Here is a 14,694-nt window from a genome sequence, read left to right on the forward strand (position 1 = left end):
GTGTCTCTCACTGATAGAGGCTTGATGTGGTGATGTTACAAAGTGTGATCTTTTCCTGAGATGAATGAACTTATTGGCTCAACCTCTTTAGCTTAGATGAACTCATCAGGGTAACACAGTGTAGAAGTGGTCAGAATTAGCCACCTTCAACCTTAATGATGGAAGCCCTGATTCTCTTGGGTTCCACCAATTGGTGACATTTCTAGTCTCTGAGAGGGACTGCTTTCTCCTTTGAGGAGAAACTTGCTGCCCTTTGCAAACCCGAGATCACTGAGGGTAAACAAGTCAGGCAGCTGAGATGCTTCAGACAACAAGTTTATTACTCTGGTAACAGAAAGTTTTGGCCATATACTAACTCAAGCAGCCCTTAGGATGCCTCCTTCATGAGTGGAAGTCCATTGCATGACTCCTGGTGCTTCATCTTCCAAGCAGCTTTCTTTATGCCTCATCCCAACATCAGTTATTTGTCAAATCTCACAAGGAAAATCGCTCCTGCCCATCTCAAGAGATAGCTAAATGTGCAGGACCAATGGTCATGCCCCATGGTACCCCTGCAGAATGAGCAAAATCGGCAGCCACCACTCACCTAGGACTGCAGAACATGCCATGACTCACTCCTACAGATCTCTACATAGACCTGGCAACAATGCACTTCTCCATGGGCTCTTGCATCTTCATCAGCACCATGGAACTCCTTCCATACCTGCCTCATACAATTTATCCTAACCCATTTGACTTCTTCCTACTGTAAGTGTACATCTGTAGCATTTTGCCCTGGCTCCATCACCTGTGTACATTACTTAATAAAGCACTACTGTTGTTGTTCTTGCCTGTGTTTCAAACCCCTACTCTCGGTTCCATCATGAAACTCAGTAACACCATAGCACACCCTTGAGAACATTGATGAAGTACCTTATGACTGATAATTTGGTTACTTCAAGAGTTGGACTAAAGATGTTTCTCTTTATGTTCCAAGTTGGTTTGTCAAGAATTTGTTAAAGTCTATTGAAACACAAACAAATCAAAATATCAACTTCTTTGCATCATCAGGGGTAATTTAACTTGGAAAAACATAAGAAGTATATAAATCATATGATGAAATAATGGCAGAATGATTCTTTCTAACAGGGTAAGAAAATTAGATATTATAATGAACCAATAGTAAATGGATAAATACATCATTACTATTTAGCATGCCATGCTCTGCTTCGAATATTTTCTGCAAGGGGGAAAGTGTGGTTATGAGTGTAAAAAGTATATCAAAAATTTCAAATATGCTAATTTGCCTTTGATTAGACACTACAAGCTGAGGCTGGCCCAGACGAGAGAATTGGTATCCCCTAGTGCTAGGCTGATGGTGGTGGGTGGGCCAGCCAATGGCCAGGCCATACCCCTCCCACCTGCACTCTGCTACTACACTCAAGTTGATCACGACATCACTGCTGCCATCAACACCTGCACTTCTTCCACAGTGGTCAGTCTATCCTCATGTATTCAAACCATTTTGATGAATCTTACCTTCTGTACTCCATGCAATCACTCTACTAAGTCACATCTCCAGTCATAAGACAAGTCAGTCAGTACAGTAAACAAAAAGTAATTTTGTGAACGAAATCTAATATTTCGGCAAGTATTAAAGACATGGCTCTTGTTCCTAGCAATGTACTGCTGTGATAGCTCTGTGTAGCATTAAATCCTATGTACAATATGTATAGGGAACAATAACATGTACAGTACACCTGAGTTAACTGTATTCTACCAATGGGATTAAGTGTTAGGAATAAGTATCATTCTTAACACTTGTGCATGAATCATATTCATCAATGCTAACCACTACCCAACAGCAGCCCTGTGATGTCATTAACATCCAAATAACTTGAAAACTGATCTACAACAAGGTTAACCAAAATATCCCACTCTCATCCACACAGCACTGCTTTAGACCCTATTGCATGGTACATAGCAAATCTGACCAATACCCCACAGAAGCCCACTTATGTCATCAGTATCCAATTCCCTTGAAAACTGATTTACAACAAAGTCAACCAAGCTATCCCACTCTTAACCACACGCCACTGTTTCAGACCCTATCACTCAGCTGTACTACCACACGGTGCATAAACCTTATACAACACATCTTGGATGTCTTCATCTAACCACAACCCCCAAATTTCCTTAGTATTGAAGGCAATAGATTTCAGCAAAGCATTTCATATTGTCCCCAATCACATCCTCCCTCACAGTATACTTGACACCACCCTCCACAATAATGACAAAAAAAAATGGTTATCCAATTTCATAGCTGACTACCAAGCAAGAGTCATTCAGAGATTTCATCTTCAAAATCCTGAAGTTTTACAGTGCATTTTTCTAAGAAGCAGCTCTTTCTCCAACTCTTTTCAGCCTCTTCTTACACAGCCTGGCATCACCAACCAAATACAATGTATAGGTCCTTTCATATGCAAGTAACCTCACAATCACATCACAGCATCCTGACACTACTTAGTCAACCACAACAACAATTATGCAACACTATAATACAAAGTTAAAACATTGGCTCATTCAAAAAACTGTATCCATCTCAGAATCCACTGTCATCTTCTCAACCCCTCATGAACATGAATCCAACCTGCACCCTCCCATAACCTTTAATGGTTAATCACTGCCACCCAACAAAACTCTAACCACACTATGCCTCACATACAACAAACAAATTACATTCACTCCCTACACCACAAACATAGCACAATTGGCATAAAAAAGAAAAACATTCCCAGAATACTTACTGGTACCAGCTTTGGACAATAGAGGGACCATTATCCTCTACAAACAATTCATTTGCTTCAATCTAAACTATGTCATCTGCCTCTTCGTATGTCTTGTCAATATCAAATATGACAAAGCTACAAATTCATAAACAAAGTACTAAGAACAACCACAGGCTACCAAACAATCAAAAACATATTACACCTGCGCAATAAAACAAAATTAGTCCCAATACAATCTCGCCTCAGTATGCTCAGTACTTAGTCCTTTGCAACAGTACTTGACCCTTTCCATCCATCTACACCTATTTACTGTGATGTGATTTACTCGTATAATTTCAATACAGATATGTCCCTTTGCTTTAATAGTACAAAAATTGATTATAGGAAAATTAATCTTTTACAGATTATGGACATTCATCTTGCAGGAACACAGTTCACAACACAACTGGAAACCAGACATAAACAACAAACCTCAACAATAATGATGGCCTGTGTACTGTACTACACTCACCTGCTCTCTGTCTTTTTCACCCCATTCTTCTCACATTCTCCCTTACTTATTGCTTGGTGATGTCTCCTCTCAATTTCTTATCTTCTTTCCCTTTTTACTGTTACAATTTCCTGCTGCTAAATCACCATGACCTTCCACAGGCAGGCTTTGTGGTAAAACGAAACACAACACTGGAGCTGCGGCCTCTGGTGGGCAAGGCAGCTGAGGCAGTGCATCATGCCCTCAATAAGCGGGGTGGGGGCTTACACAGGCAGCAGGGCGTATTGCACCTGGTGAAGCGTGTCACCAGCACAAATTCACGTCCCCCTCCTCCTTCCAGTCTGGATATCCCCCCTCCACCCTGCAAGGGTCAGTCTTACTTCTTTTTATGTAGTATAAATACAATATACCGATCCACCAGGTCTAAGAATATTCGCTTAAGTATCCTGTGTCAAAATAGAATGAAATTTCACCTCTATGTCTATCTGTTTCACCATAATTGTATGTCCCCAGAGCCCATTGGCAATGCAACTCCTGATGATATGGAATTCTGGCAGGGAGAAATCTTCACCATACCACCACAGGTTAGCGAGTCACACTTAATCTATCCTTAACCATAATGTACACATCATTGTAAAAAATTCTGAGCAACTGTTGCTTGTAAATCCTCTCCATTTCTATGAACCTATCAAAGTCCGTGAGAAAAACAATATGCTGAGTTTTTTCTTTGATCAGTGAGTAAAATCTATTCATCGCACAAACCATCTTTCTACTGTGTACCATCTTGCCTATGATCTGTTATTTATATTCTAAAAATTCACAGTCATTACTATTTATGTTTTCTACATCACTAGATTTTATTTTCTATTCCCTCCAAGCAAAATTTTTCCTTCTGAATTAAAATATGAAGTGATACATGTATGGCTGCTGTTTAGCTTTGAAACTAAATGCTGGACACTGTACTGCCACGACCTCATATTACTAAGTCTGATCCTTATTCCATATGTTCCTCTGAGGATTTAAAAGAACTCACTCATATTTTCATTAAGATATATAATATTATAGTCAAATTGAGCAGTTTTAACTATATGAGATAAATGTTTTCAGAATTTCTTTTTTCAAGATGAATCTTATCGAGGTTTATTCCATAAGTGAATTCATGCAACATATTTCTGAATCTAATGTTTCCAAAATGCAGCGACAAAGAAAAAAAAAAAAAAAAAATATATATATATATATATATATATATATATATATATATATATATATATATATATATATCCCTGGGGATAGGGGAGAAAGAATACTTCCCACGTATTCCCTGCGTGTCGTAGAAGGCGACTAAAAGGGGAGGGAGCGGGGGGCTGGAAATCCTCCCCTCTCATTTTTTTTTTTTTTTTAATTTTCCAAAAGAAGGAACAGAGAATTGGGCCAGGTGAGGGTAGTCCCTCGAAGGCCCAGTCATCTGTTCTTAACGCTACCTCGCTAATGCGGGAAATGGCGAATAGTTTGAAAGAAAAGAAAGATATATATATATATATATATATATATATATATATATATATATATATATATATATATATATATATATATATATATATATATATTTTTTTTTCCAAAAGAAGGAACAGAGAAGTGGGCCAGGTGAGGATATTCCCTCAGAGGCCCTGTCCTCTGTTCTTAACGCTACCTCGCTAACGCGGGAAATGGCGAATAGTTTAAAAGAAAAGAAAGAAAAGATATATATATATATATATATATATATATATATATATATATATATATATATATATATATATATACATATACATATATATATACGAATGTCGACAGTGCTGTCAATGGACCGAACCAGAGCACGCGAAGCGTCTGGGGCAAACCATGGAAAGTTCTGTGGGGCCTGAATGTAGAAAGGGAGCTGTGGTTTCGGTGCATTATTCCATGACAGCTAGAGAGTGAGTGTGAACGAATGTGGCCTTTGTTGTCTTTTCCTAGCGCTACCTCGCGCACATAAGGGGGGAGGGGGTTGTTATTTCATGTTATATATATACAGTAATACTACAAATGAAAATATATTTGTAAAACACTTATGCTCCATAGAAATTGCTTCTGTACTCCTGTGATGAATATCATCAGGTGACCTTAACTTTTGAACTCTGACTCTCCAAACTTTATAAGATGTAGAACTGTGTGCAGTATCTGTGGTATAAGTTTGATTAAAATCCATTCTTACAATCATGGAATATTGTGTATCTAGGCATTTATGGGTATTCGCATTTGGTCCTTATCTAAATGCCTAATTATGAAATACGGTGTATGTTGTATAGAACAGTAATGTAGTACAAGAGGCCCTGTGCCTCAGACTATAATCCTCCATCTTCAAAAAGGTATTCATGTAAAACTTTGCATGCAATATCTGTGGTACAATTGGTCCATAACTAATCACCCATTTGTGAGATAATGAGTATGTAAGTATTCAGTAACATTTTAGTAAGCAGAACTTTGTGAACTTATGTGCTGAGCCGTCAAAAACTAAATCTAGTATAAAACTTTGTACTAATTCTATTCACCCAGCCATGAAATATTTAACATACAGTCAAGATGGACAGAAAACTGCAAGGGTACACTAACAAGGGCAAACCAGTATGCCCCTGTGCTCTGTAACAGGAAGGGGGGTTACTAAAGTACTGCATATCCACATGTGTTGCAATAACTTCCAGAACACATTTCACCGATATGGGAAGCAGCATTAAAGCCACTTTCACTCATCTCACCAAAATGAGAGGCAGTATGATGTTATTACACTGTTAAACACATGACAGAGCTTTAAAAGGTTAGCGACATGTTTTAGTGGAATCCCTATGGAAGATTTTTGAATGATATAAAAACAGGTACTTCAGCCTTTTTCTTCGTCCATGACATAACATGCTTTTAAAGCATGTTAAAAGGGTTCCCCACCCGCAGGCCTGGCGAACAACCCCATCCACTGAAACAGGAAGCACAGTGGCTCCAGCGGCATCCACAAACTGGCCCCCACCTAATCCCTTAGATAAGCTTATGGACGGAGAACCTGAAGAAGTTTTCTCAAAACCACCTAATATCCTTAAAAGAAGAGGTAACTTGAAAAATTTTCATGTTTACAACTAAGAGCTCTAATTTCCCACATTAAGCTAGTGATCACATCTGTGTTAAAAATTTACCCTTCAAATTTCCATCTACTGATTCACAGTAAATGTTAGTTTCTTTGACATGTTGATAATATATTTACAATGTGGAGTTATACCCACTCTGAAATGTGTGGCAGGTGAATCCATTCGTTTCAATGGCCTAACTGTATCTCTGTTTGGGATTTTAACACACAGGCAAGGAGCCTTGTTGAACCCCTACCAATGATTTTGGCTGTAAATGATAGTCATTGAATTTGGGATCATAAGTAATAACAGTGTAGGAAGCCCTGGTCTGTTTGATGGCTGCATTCGGAGTTGCTAATTGTGGCTTTCTAAATACAGGTGCCACTGGACCAGTGAATACTCATCATGCTCACTATCAACACAAGGTAAGCCTTCTTTTTCTTCTTTTGCATCATATAATGCTTATGTCAGACCATCAAGCAACATCATTCATTAGGCTCATATGAAACTCGAGTGACAATCACGGTGATGAGAAAGCCACCGATGTAATCATTCTCTTCTAATTTTTTTACAAAATATCAACATAGCAGTGTGCTGGCATTGAGAGTATAATTACTTTAATACTAACATACTACAACTACATTAGCAACCACATTCACTAGGAAGAAACAATGAGATGGCCTTATTCAAATCAGTAATTTGATTTGAGAGTTGGATATGTATTTGGAAATAGGGCAAATCTTTCTTTTCATGAATAATAAGATAATGAGAATACCTAAACAAAGTACGTAAGGTAAATCTTGACAGCAAAGATGTTACACGTAGAGCTAAGGCTAAATTGTTTGAAATGTGGCTCCTGTTTTCTCCTCATACACACCAACCTCATTTCATCTTACAAAACTAATGGTACAAATCTCTTTACAAACAAAACTAGGATAATTTTTGTATGGTTATAATGAGAAATGAGTGCTCCTTAAAGAGGTGTATAGTGTAAATGTGTGTTTTTCTTTGTTGCAGGTAATTAAGCGAAGCATCACCAAAACCATTGAACTAGGAGTTTTCTTTGACCAGGCTGCCTATGATCTCTTCTTCCCCTACCTAGGCTCCCGGGAGGCTCTAACTGAGTTCATCCTGGCCTACATCAATGGGGTAAGTCTTATTCTATTTTATTAAGATTCACAGTGAGGGTTTTGATGTATAGCTTGAAAAAAAAGCTCGCTCATTGATTCAGATGTATGCATAACCTAGGTAACGAGTTCATTTGTTTATGTTTATCCCCTCAAAAATTTTTAGGGAAATACATGAACATAAGAAAATTCATTACACTTGGCTGCTTTTGAATTGGAGACAATAAATCTGATCACTTTCACAGATCCAGGCACTGTTCCATCACCCAACACTCGGTCAAAAGGTCAAGCTGGTCATCAACTACATTGAGGTGATGGCTCAGCAGCCAGAGACGCTACTGCACTTTGGTGGTGACCGGGAGAAGCTGTACGATTCCTTCAGGCTGTACAATGATAGGAAGATCCAAAGTGTTGTTAACATGGTTGATGTTCTTCCCTGGGATATGGGCATTCTTATTTCTGGGTAGGTGTCCCTCAATAACTTACCAATTCTGTTTATTTTTGACAGTTAACAACGGCTTGCCAGGGATCCTGAAATTCATGGGTTATAATAACTTTCCTTTTTAGTGAAGCAACAGCATGCTAAATTCTCCCAAATATAATATCAAAAGTAGCATCCTCCCTTTTCTTTGCTGCTATGCATGTAAGTTGCAGAAAATTGTGTTGTATGTAGTGCTTTACCCTTACATTACCACTGAAACATGGCTTCCCTCCCTCATGCAGACACAACTTCTACAGTGTGAAGACTAAAACTGGAGAGCCTACATACTCCACCATGGGTGAGTTGTTACCTTCATTCCCTCCCTCCAGTTTTTCAAACTTATTTCATTTCAGTATGCAAAAGTTGCATATAATCAGTTGATGAGATGAAATGTCTAGGTTTATGTGACTTTCACAACTGTACGATTTGGCTAATACTTGGTGATGCTTAGTGTGATGGGCATTTTTAAAAAAGGCAGATATAGGATGACTAATGTTACATGAACTGACAGTTTATGGGGCAATTATGTAGTAGAATTACTTGTATGAGATTCACAAGTTACAGAACTGTCACAGGGGACTGATAATCTAAAATAAACAGATGCAGGATGGCTTTCAAATGGGACTGATGGTTTACAAAGCTGACACTGTGGGATGACTTTCACCTGGGATTTACAGTTTACAAGAAAGCTGTGTAGGATAAGTGTCATGTACATTTTAAGAACTTATATGTCAAGCAGGTACAGTGGTAGTCATGTGGGCATAAAAATGATTACGCAAGCATATGGGATAAATGTCACATGGGACTGAAAGTTTATGTGGAAGAAATGTACAATGATTTTTGAGTAGCGCTGACAGTTCACAAGACCATCAAGTTGCATGATTGTAAAGTACAACAGACAGAGTGCAAGACACTCGAGCAGATGACTGTAATGTATGCTGGACAGTTTAGGTGCAAATGAGTAAGTTCACTGTCCTATGATAGAGAATGTATGCAGCACACATATAGGATATGTGACAGGCACTGTAAAAGGTGAATATGTCATTTGTGAGACTTAGTATGAAGCAGATGGAGGGTGCTGCTGCAGGGCTCAGACTTGGAGCTGTTGCTTTTCTTGATCTATGCAACTGACTTACCAAAATATATCTACTGTTGATGCTAAATTCATGAGAGAAGTAAAGAATGACCAGGATTGCATAAACTTAAAGTGGTTAGGAACAAGGTTGTTGAAGTTCAAGCAGATCAAATGCAAAGTCAAGATGGGATACAGTAAAAGCCTTTGATGAAATAATGATTCTGAGGAAATTAATCTCTGTAGGAAAGAAACTAACACCAGAACACCATATACGCAAACATGTTAAGAGGGCATACTATCTACTGGTTAAAGCTGAAGCAGCGGTAAGTACATAATATGGAAATGTTAAATAAATTATTGTCAGAATATAACCAACTTAAATAAAAGAATGCACCTAAAGTTTGGTTGTCAGTGTACCTGAAAAACATATAGATCTAACAGAGGAACTCAAAGTGGAAATAAAGATGGTACCTGAAATAAGGGAACTTATTTAGATGGAGAGGTGAACATATGCTATATTCTCTGCCTTTATTCTGTGAAATACAGTATCTACCAACATACCTATCAGCATCATCATCATTAGCAGGTAAGTAAAAAGTTTTGAAGTATCAGTACTGTAGGTATATGGGTATGAAATTGTCAAATAAAGGAGGTTTAATAAAGAAAGACCCCTCTCTCAGTTGCATCTAACTCCAGATCTTGAGACTTTTATCAGTTTTTACACCACTTTAAACTGAATAATTACTTACCCCAGATAAATAAACTGAGTCATTCCAGCATGTACACTATGACTGTAGGACTGCACAAACCATCAATTTGCATTCTACTGAGTGTGAAGTCTAAAATCTCCAACATCACCAAGTCCTTATCATTTTATCACTGGGCAGGTTTGGCTGCAGTTAGGGGAGTGTGTCATCCTGAATACAGCGCCGTCATTGTTGAGCTGGGTGCCACTGACACTTGGGGCAAGCCTTATCCATCTGCTGGGTTTGTCTCTGTCTATGTCATGGCACATGAAATTGGTCACAAGTGAGTAAAGGAAAACACTATAACTATTCAAGTAATGAATTTTCTACCTGAAAGATGTAAATATTAAACTCAAAAATAACTTCATCAATAATAAGAAAAATACTGGGAATATCATTCAATATGTTAATGGCATCTTTAACAATGGGATCATCTCTGGTTAAAGATTAAGAGGTATATGAAATGTTTACCTTCACAAGAAAAGAATTGTATTACAGTAGAATGTATCAGAGTAAATACTTGTGATGGAGATAAGGATATTCAAAATTTTTTCAGTTTAACATGTTCTGCACATATTTCTGTAAACACCCCAAAAAGTTTACTATTCAGATATCAGTCATGTTTTAGGTAACCTTAACACTATTCACAGCTGATACTCTTTTCAACGAGTTATATTACAAGACTGAATTTCGTAAAATGTGTGAAAGAAGAAAGTTGAGAGTAAATGTGAATAAGAGTAAGGTTATTAGGTACAGTAGGATTGAGGGTCAAGTCAATTGGGAGGTATGTTTGAATGGAAAAAAACTGGAAGAAGTGAAGTGTTTTAGATATCTGGGAGTGGATTTGGCAGTGGATGGAACCATGGAAGCTGAAGTGAATCATAGGGTGGGGGAGGGGGCGAAAGTTCTGGGAGCCTTGAAGAATGTGTGGAAGTCGAGAACATTATCTCGGAAAGCAAAAATGGGTATGTTTGAAGGAATAGTGGTTCCAACAATGTTGTATGGTTGTGAGGTGTGGGCTATGGATAGATTTGTGCGCAGGAGGGTGGATGTGCTGGAAATGAGATGTTTGAGGACAATATGTGGTGTGAGGTGGTTTGATCGAGTAAGTAATAATAGGGTAAGAGAGATGTGTGGTAATAGTGTGGTGGAGAGAGCAGAAGAGGGTGTTTTGAAATGGTTTGGTCACATGGAGAGAATGAGGGAGAAAAGATTGACCAAGAGGATATATGTGTCAGAGGTGGAAGGAACGAGGAGAAGTGGGACACCACATTGGAAGTGGAAAGATGGAGTGAAAAAGATTTTGAGTGATTGGGGCCTGAACATGCAGGAGGGTGAAAGGCATGCAAGGAATAGAGTGAATTGGAACGATGTGGTATACCGGGGTCGACGTGCTGTTAATGGATTGAACCAGGGCATGTGAAACGTCTGGGATAAACCATGGAAAGTTCTGTGGGGCCTGGATGTGGAAGGGAGCTGTGGTTTCGGTGCATTATTACATAACAGCTAGAGATTGAGTGTGAATGAATGGGGCCTTTGTTGTCTTTTCCTAGCGCTACCTCGCACACATGAGGGGGGAGGGGGTTGTTATTGCATGTGTGGCATTTATATATATATAAACGCCCATACATGCACACAGACATAAATATGCATACATATATACTGATATATACATATATACACATGTACATATTCATACTTGCTTACCTTCATCTACATAGGCTCAGTCCTCTGTCCTTAACGCTACCTCGCTAATGAGGGAAATGGCGAATATGTATGAAAAAAAAAAATATATTTTACTAATACAGTATAGGTACATACTTTATTGATTATAAATGAATAAAAGCAAAATGATAATTCCATCATAATAACATCAGAGATGAAAATTAATTATAATGCATGGAAGTAACATAGTCTGCTATCATTTATGAAAACAATGGTGCTGTAGCTAGTACTTAGATTTCATAAGACCATATTCATTTCTGTATTTTCTCTCCATTGTATTATGAATATTTCTCATCCTGTAAACATAAGACATTTTACTAAGAACTAGGAAAACCATTTTAGTCGCCTTGTGTGACATGAAGGGAATACATAGGCAGTATTCTTTCTCCACACACACATATATATGTATATCTCATTTGTTTTTTCATGCATATTCGCCATTTCCTGCATCAACGGGGTTGCGTTAAGATCTAGTACTCATGTTATATCAGAGAGCCATTCCTCCTCCTCTCAACAGCCTGAGATACTAAGTAGTCAGTCTTACCTCTTCCTCTCCCATCTTCTTTTCCTTGTGCTTTCACAGTCTTTTTCTCCAACTTTCACCTGTTCTGTATCTTCTTATCAAACAATAACAATAAACTTCTCTATTTACAGCTTGGGGATGCTTCATGATGGCTATGGTAACTCTTGTCCCAAGAATGGCTACATTATGTCAGCTTCTAGATCCACAAGTGGTGAAACCAACTGGTCCTCCTGCTCCCGTGAGGTCCTTGAGAACATTACGTAAGGCCAACTCCTGGATCCACGATAGACTGTCTTCTGATTCTTTCTGTGAAGAAACTGACTTTGCTGCTCTATGCTTCTGGTGCAGAATTTTCTGGTTGTCATTAAGAATTCTTAACTGAATTGAAAATATTTTCTTTAGGCAGGGTCCCTCTTTATCAGTAATGCATAGTTGTTTCTGAAATCATCTTCTCACATGGTTTATGATATAGATAATTATTAGTTTGATTTAGCTAACACATCTTTACCCTTCCTTAGGTTTTCAGTTAAAATAGTCCATATTCTGCTTTCAGGGCTTCATCAGTCATGGGTTTTCGTGAATAAGGTCATGTGCACCCAGTGAAAAAAATTATTTGGCATCCTTACAGTGTGATTTAATACGACACACCACACAAAAACTTTTGAAAAAACTCCTGAGGTACAGTGCATGGTTGGTATTCCTGGTCTGCTGAGTTGCCGTTTACTCTGCAGCTTGTGACTGGTACCTATAAAATTTTACAGTAATTCAACATGCAGATGGTGCTTCTTGAACCAAATTATGCTTAATGACACAGATTAACCACAACAAAAGTGTTCACAATAACACAACAGTAGTATCTATTCTTGCTATGGACAGACTTACAGTCACAGAGTATTAGATATATTATAAGGGTTGACAGGTCATGTACCAGGCTGATTAATTGCCTGTTAGGAAAAGTAAACACATTTCCCCAGAAGTTATGTCACTTTTAATTCTATGAATAATTAGCGTAGGAATCCCCTGCGACAAGGACACAGTTTAACTTGTTTGGTATGGTTTTCATTTCGTCTAACATAGCTATGATTTGAAGTAAATATTGCGATTCCTACTGTGCGCTCCAAAGCTCATCTCACTGCAGGTTGAACCAGTTCTGTTTCCAACATATTCGATACATTTTGTTCAGATAACAAACTTCCTGTGGTAAATTTCTATGCTAACACTAGTATTTTTTGTCTCATAAAATACCCTACCAATTATATCCTCGAGGACCTACTAATCTTATCATGTTTAGCATACTAAAGAAATATATCAAGTTTTGTGCCTCATTTCCTGCTTCATGGTCATGCCAGAGCTGTGCATAATTTTAGATCACTATTACGATACACAAATATTCTGTGTTCTTTGTGCATGTGGTCTTATGTTACAAGAAGTTTACATACTTTCCATCATATACACTTTGTATGATGTGGAGTTGTGGTGTTGCATTTCATAATTTAAGAAATACCTAAATGGCACCCTGATATGTTAGTTGCCATGTATATATGAATACAGATTGTGGGTTTGATTATTATATTACAGAGGGTAGTGCTAAGCCGTTTAAAGGCTTTTGTGCTAACATTCTATATTGCCGTTCATTAATCGTTAAATACACGTAGCTGCAGAAAACATCATATTACTTTCACACACACACACACAGAGCGAGTGACAGGGAAACCAACCACATCAGTGATTGTTGCGGGGTCTACCATAGCCAAGGGTACCAAAAATTTTTTTAGATGGTGTACATGACAATGAAGATAAATATAATCATTTGCAAACTGGGTATCTTTTTTAATTATTTTCACAGAAATCAGTTAGATTTGCACTGGATTCTTACTACCAATTATTTCTTATAGATACATATCATTGAGTATCTTATGTAATGTGGTTTAGTAAAGGATAATTCCATTGATAATACAATGACTAAAGGAGATACAGTGCACAAAAACATAATTCACAGATACCATATTGACTGTATATGGCTGGACAGCTATTTCAACAAAGTGATTCTAAATTGGTTAAAAATCTAAACAACAATGTTACAAAGGTATTCAGCAAATGATTCCTTTAATACTAATCACAAGAATAAAAATTACAAAAATAAAAATATAGATGTGCAAGAGAAATGCGTAAGAAAACATTTATTTCAACTGCAACAATTTACTAAACCAATGACATTTAAAATGCATCCACTAATCAAAGTGAAAAGTTTCTCATAGAGTAATCACCTTAGGGAAATAAAGTTCATGACGGGAAAAGTGGGGGGTGAAGGCTTGAACTGGAAAGAAATTACTAATTAATAGATAGGTACATTTTATAAACTGGAGTATTTGTAACCACATCAATATCATTGTTACAAAATACCTGGGCCCCTTCTCCAGGGTCTCCTGCAGCCTAAAGGCTGCACTACTTGTAGTAGGGAAAGGACAAACTTCTTTAAAGTGAGAAGTTTTTTAATAAGATTGTCCTCTGATGGTAAAACCTCACCATAGGTAATTTCACTCACAGCATAACTACAAGCTGGTTGAGTTCATGTTTTGCATACATATTCCTTTGGTAATACCTAATACCTAAGGTCTATCATGGCTA

At 37.7% G+C, this 14,694-nt stretch overlaps 1 protein-coding gene across 2 annotated transcripts in view; it reads left to right on the forward strand.

Moving 5' to 3' along the window:
• The window catches only part of LOC139757077 (A disintegrin and metalloproteinase with thrombospondin motifs adt-1-like), a 28,412-nt gene that overhangs the window by 2,985 nt on the left and 10,733 nt on the right, over positions 1-14,694 (forward strand). For both annotated transcript variants that reach the window (XM_071677125.1, XM_071677126.1), the window contains 10 exons: positions 1,297-1,474; positions 3,420-3,627; positions 3,772-3,842; positions 6,223-6,373; positions 6,768-6,814; positions 7,407-7,538; positions 7,762-7,979; positions 8,240-8,295; positions 9,960-10,101; positions 12,198-12,326. In XM_071677125.1, the coding sequence (XP_071533226.1) occupies positions 1,297-1,474; positions 3,420-3,627; positions 3,772-3,842; positions 6,223-6,373; positions 6,768-6,814; positions 7,407-7,538; positions 7,762-7,979; positions 8,240-8,295; positions 9,960-10,101; positions 12,198-12,326 (1,332 nt within the window). The remainder of the gene's footprint in view (positions 1-1,296; positions 1,475-3,419; positions 3,628-3,771; positions 3,843-6,222; positions 6,374-6,767; positions 6,815-7,406; positions 7,539-7,761; positions 7,980-8,239; positions 8,296-9,959; positions 10,102-12,197; positions 12,327-14,694) is intronic.

The sequence above is a fragment of the Panulirus ornatus genome, chromosome 24 (genome assembly GCF_036320965.1).
Source record: "Panulirus ornatus isolate Po-2019 chromosome 24, ASM3632096v1, whole genome shotgun sequence".
In the NCBI taxonomy this organism is placed as follows: Eukaryota; Metazoa; Arthropoda; class Malacostraca; order Decapoda; family Palinuridae; genus Panulirus; species Panulirus ornatus.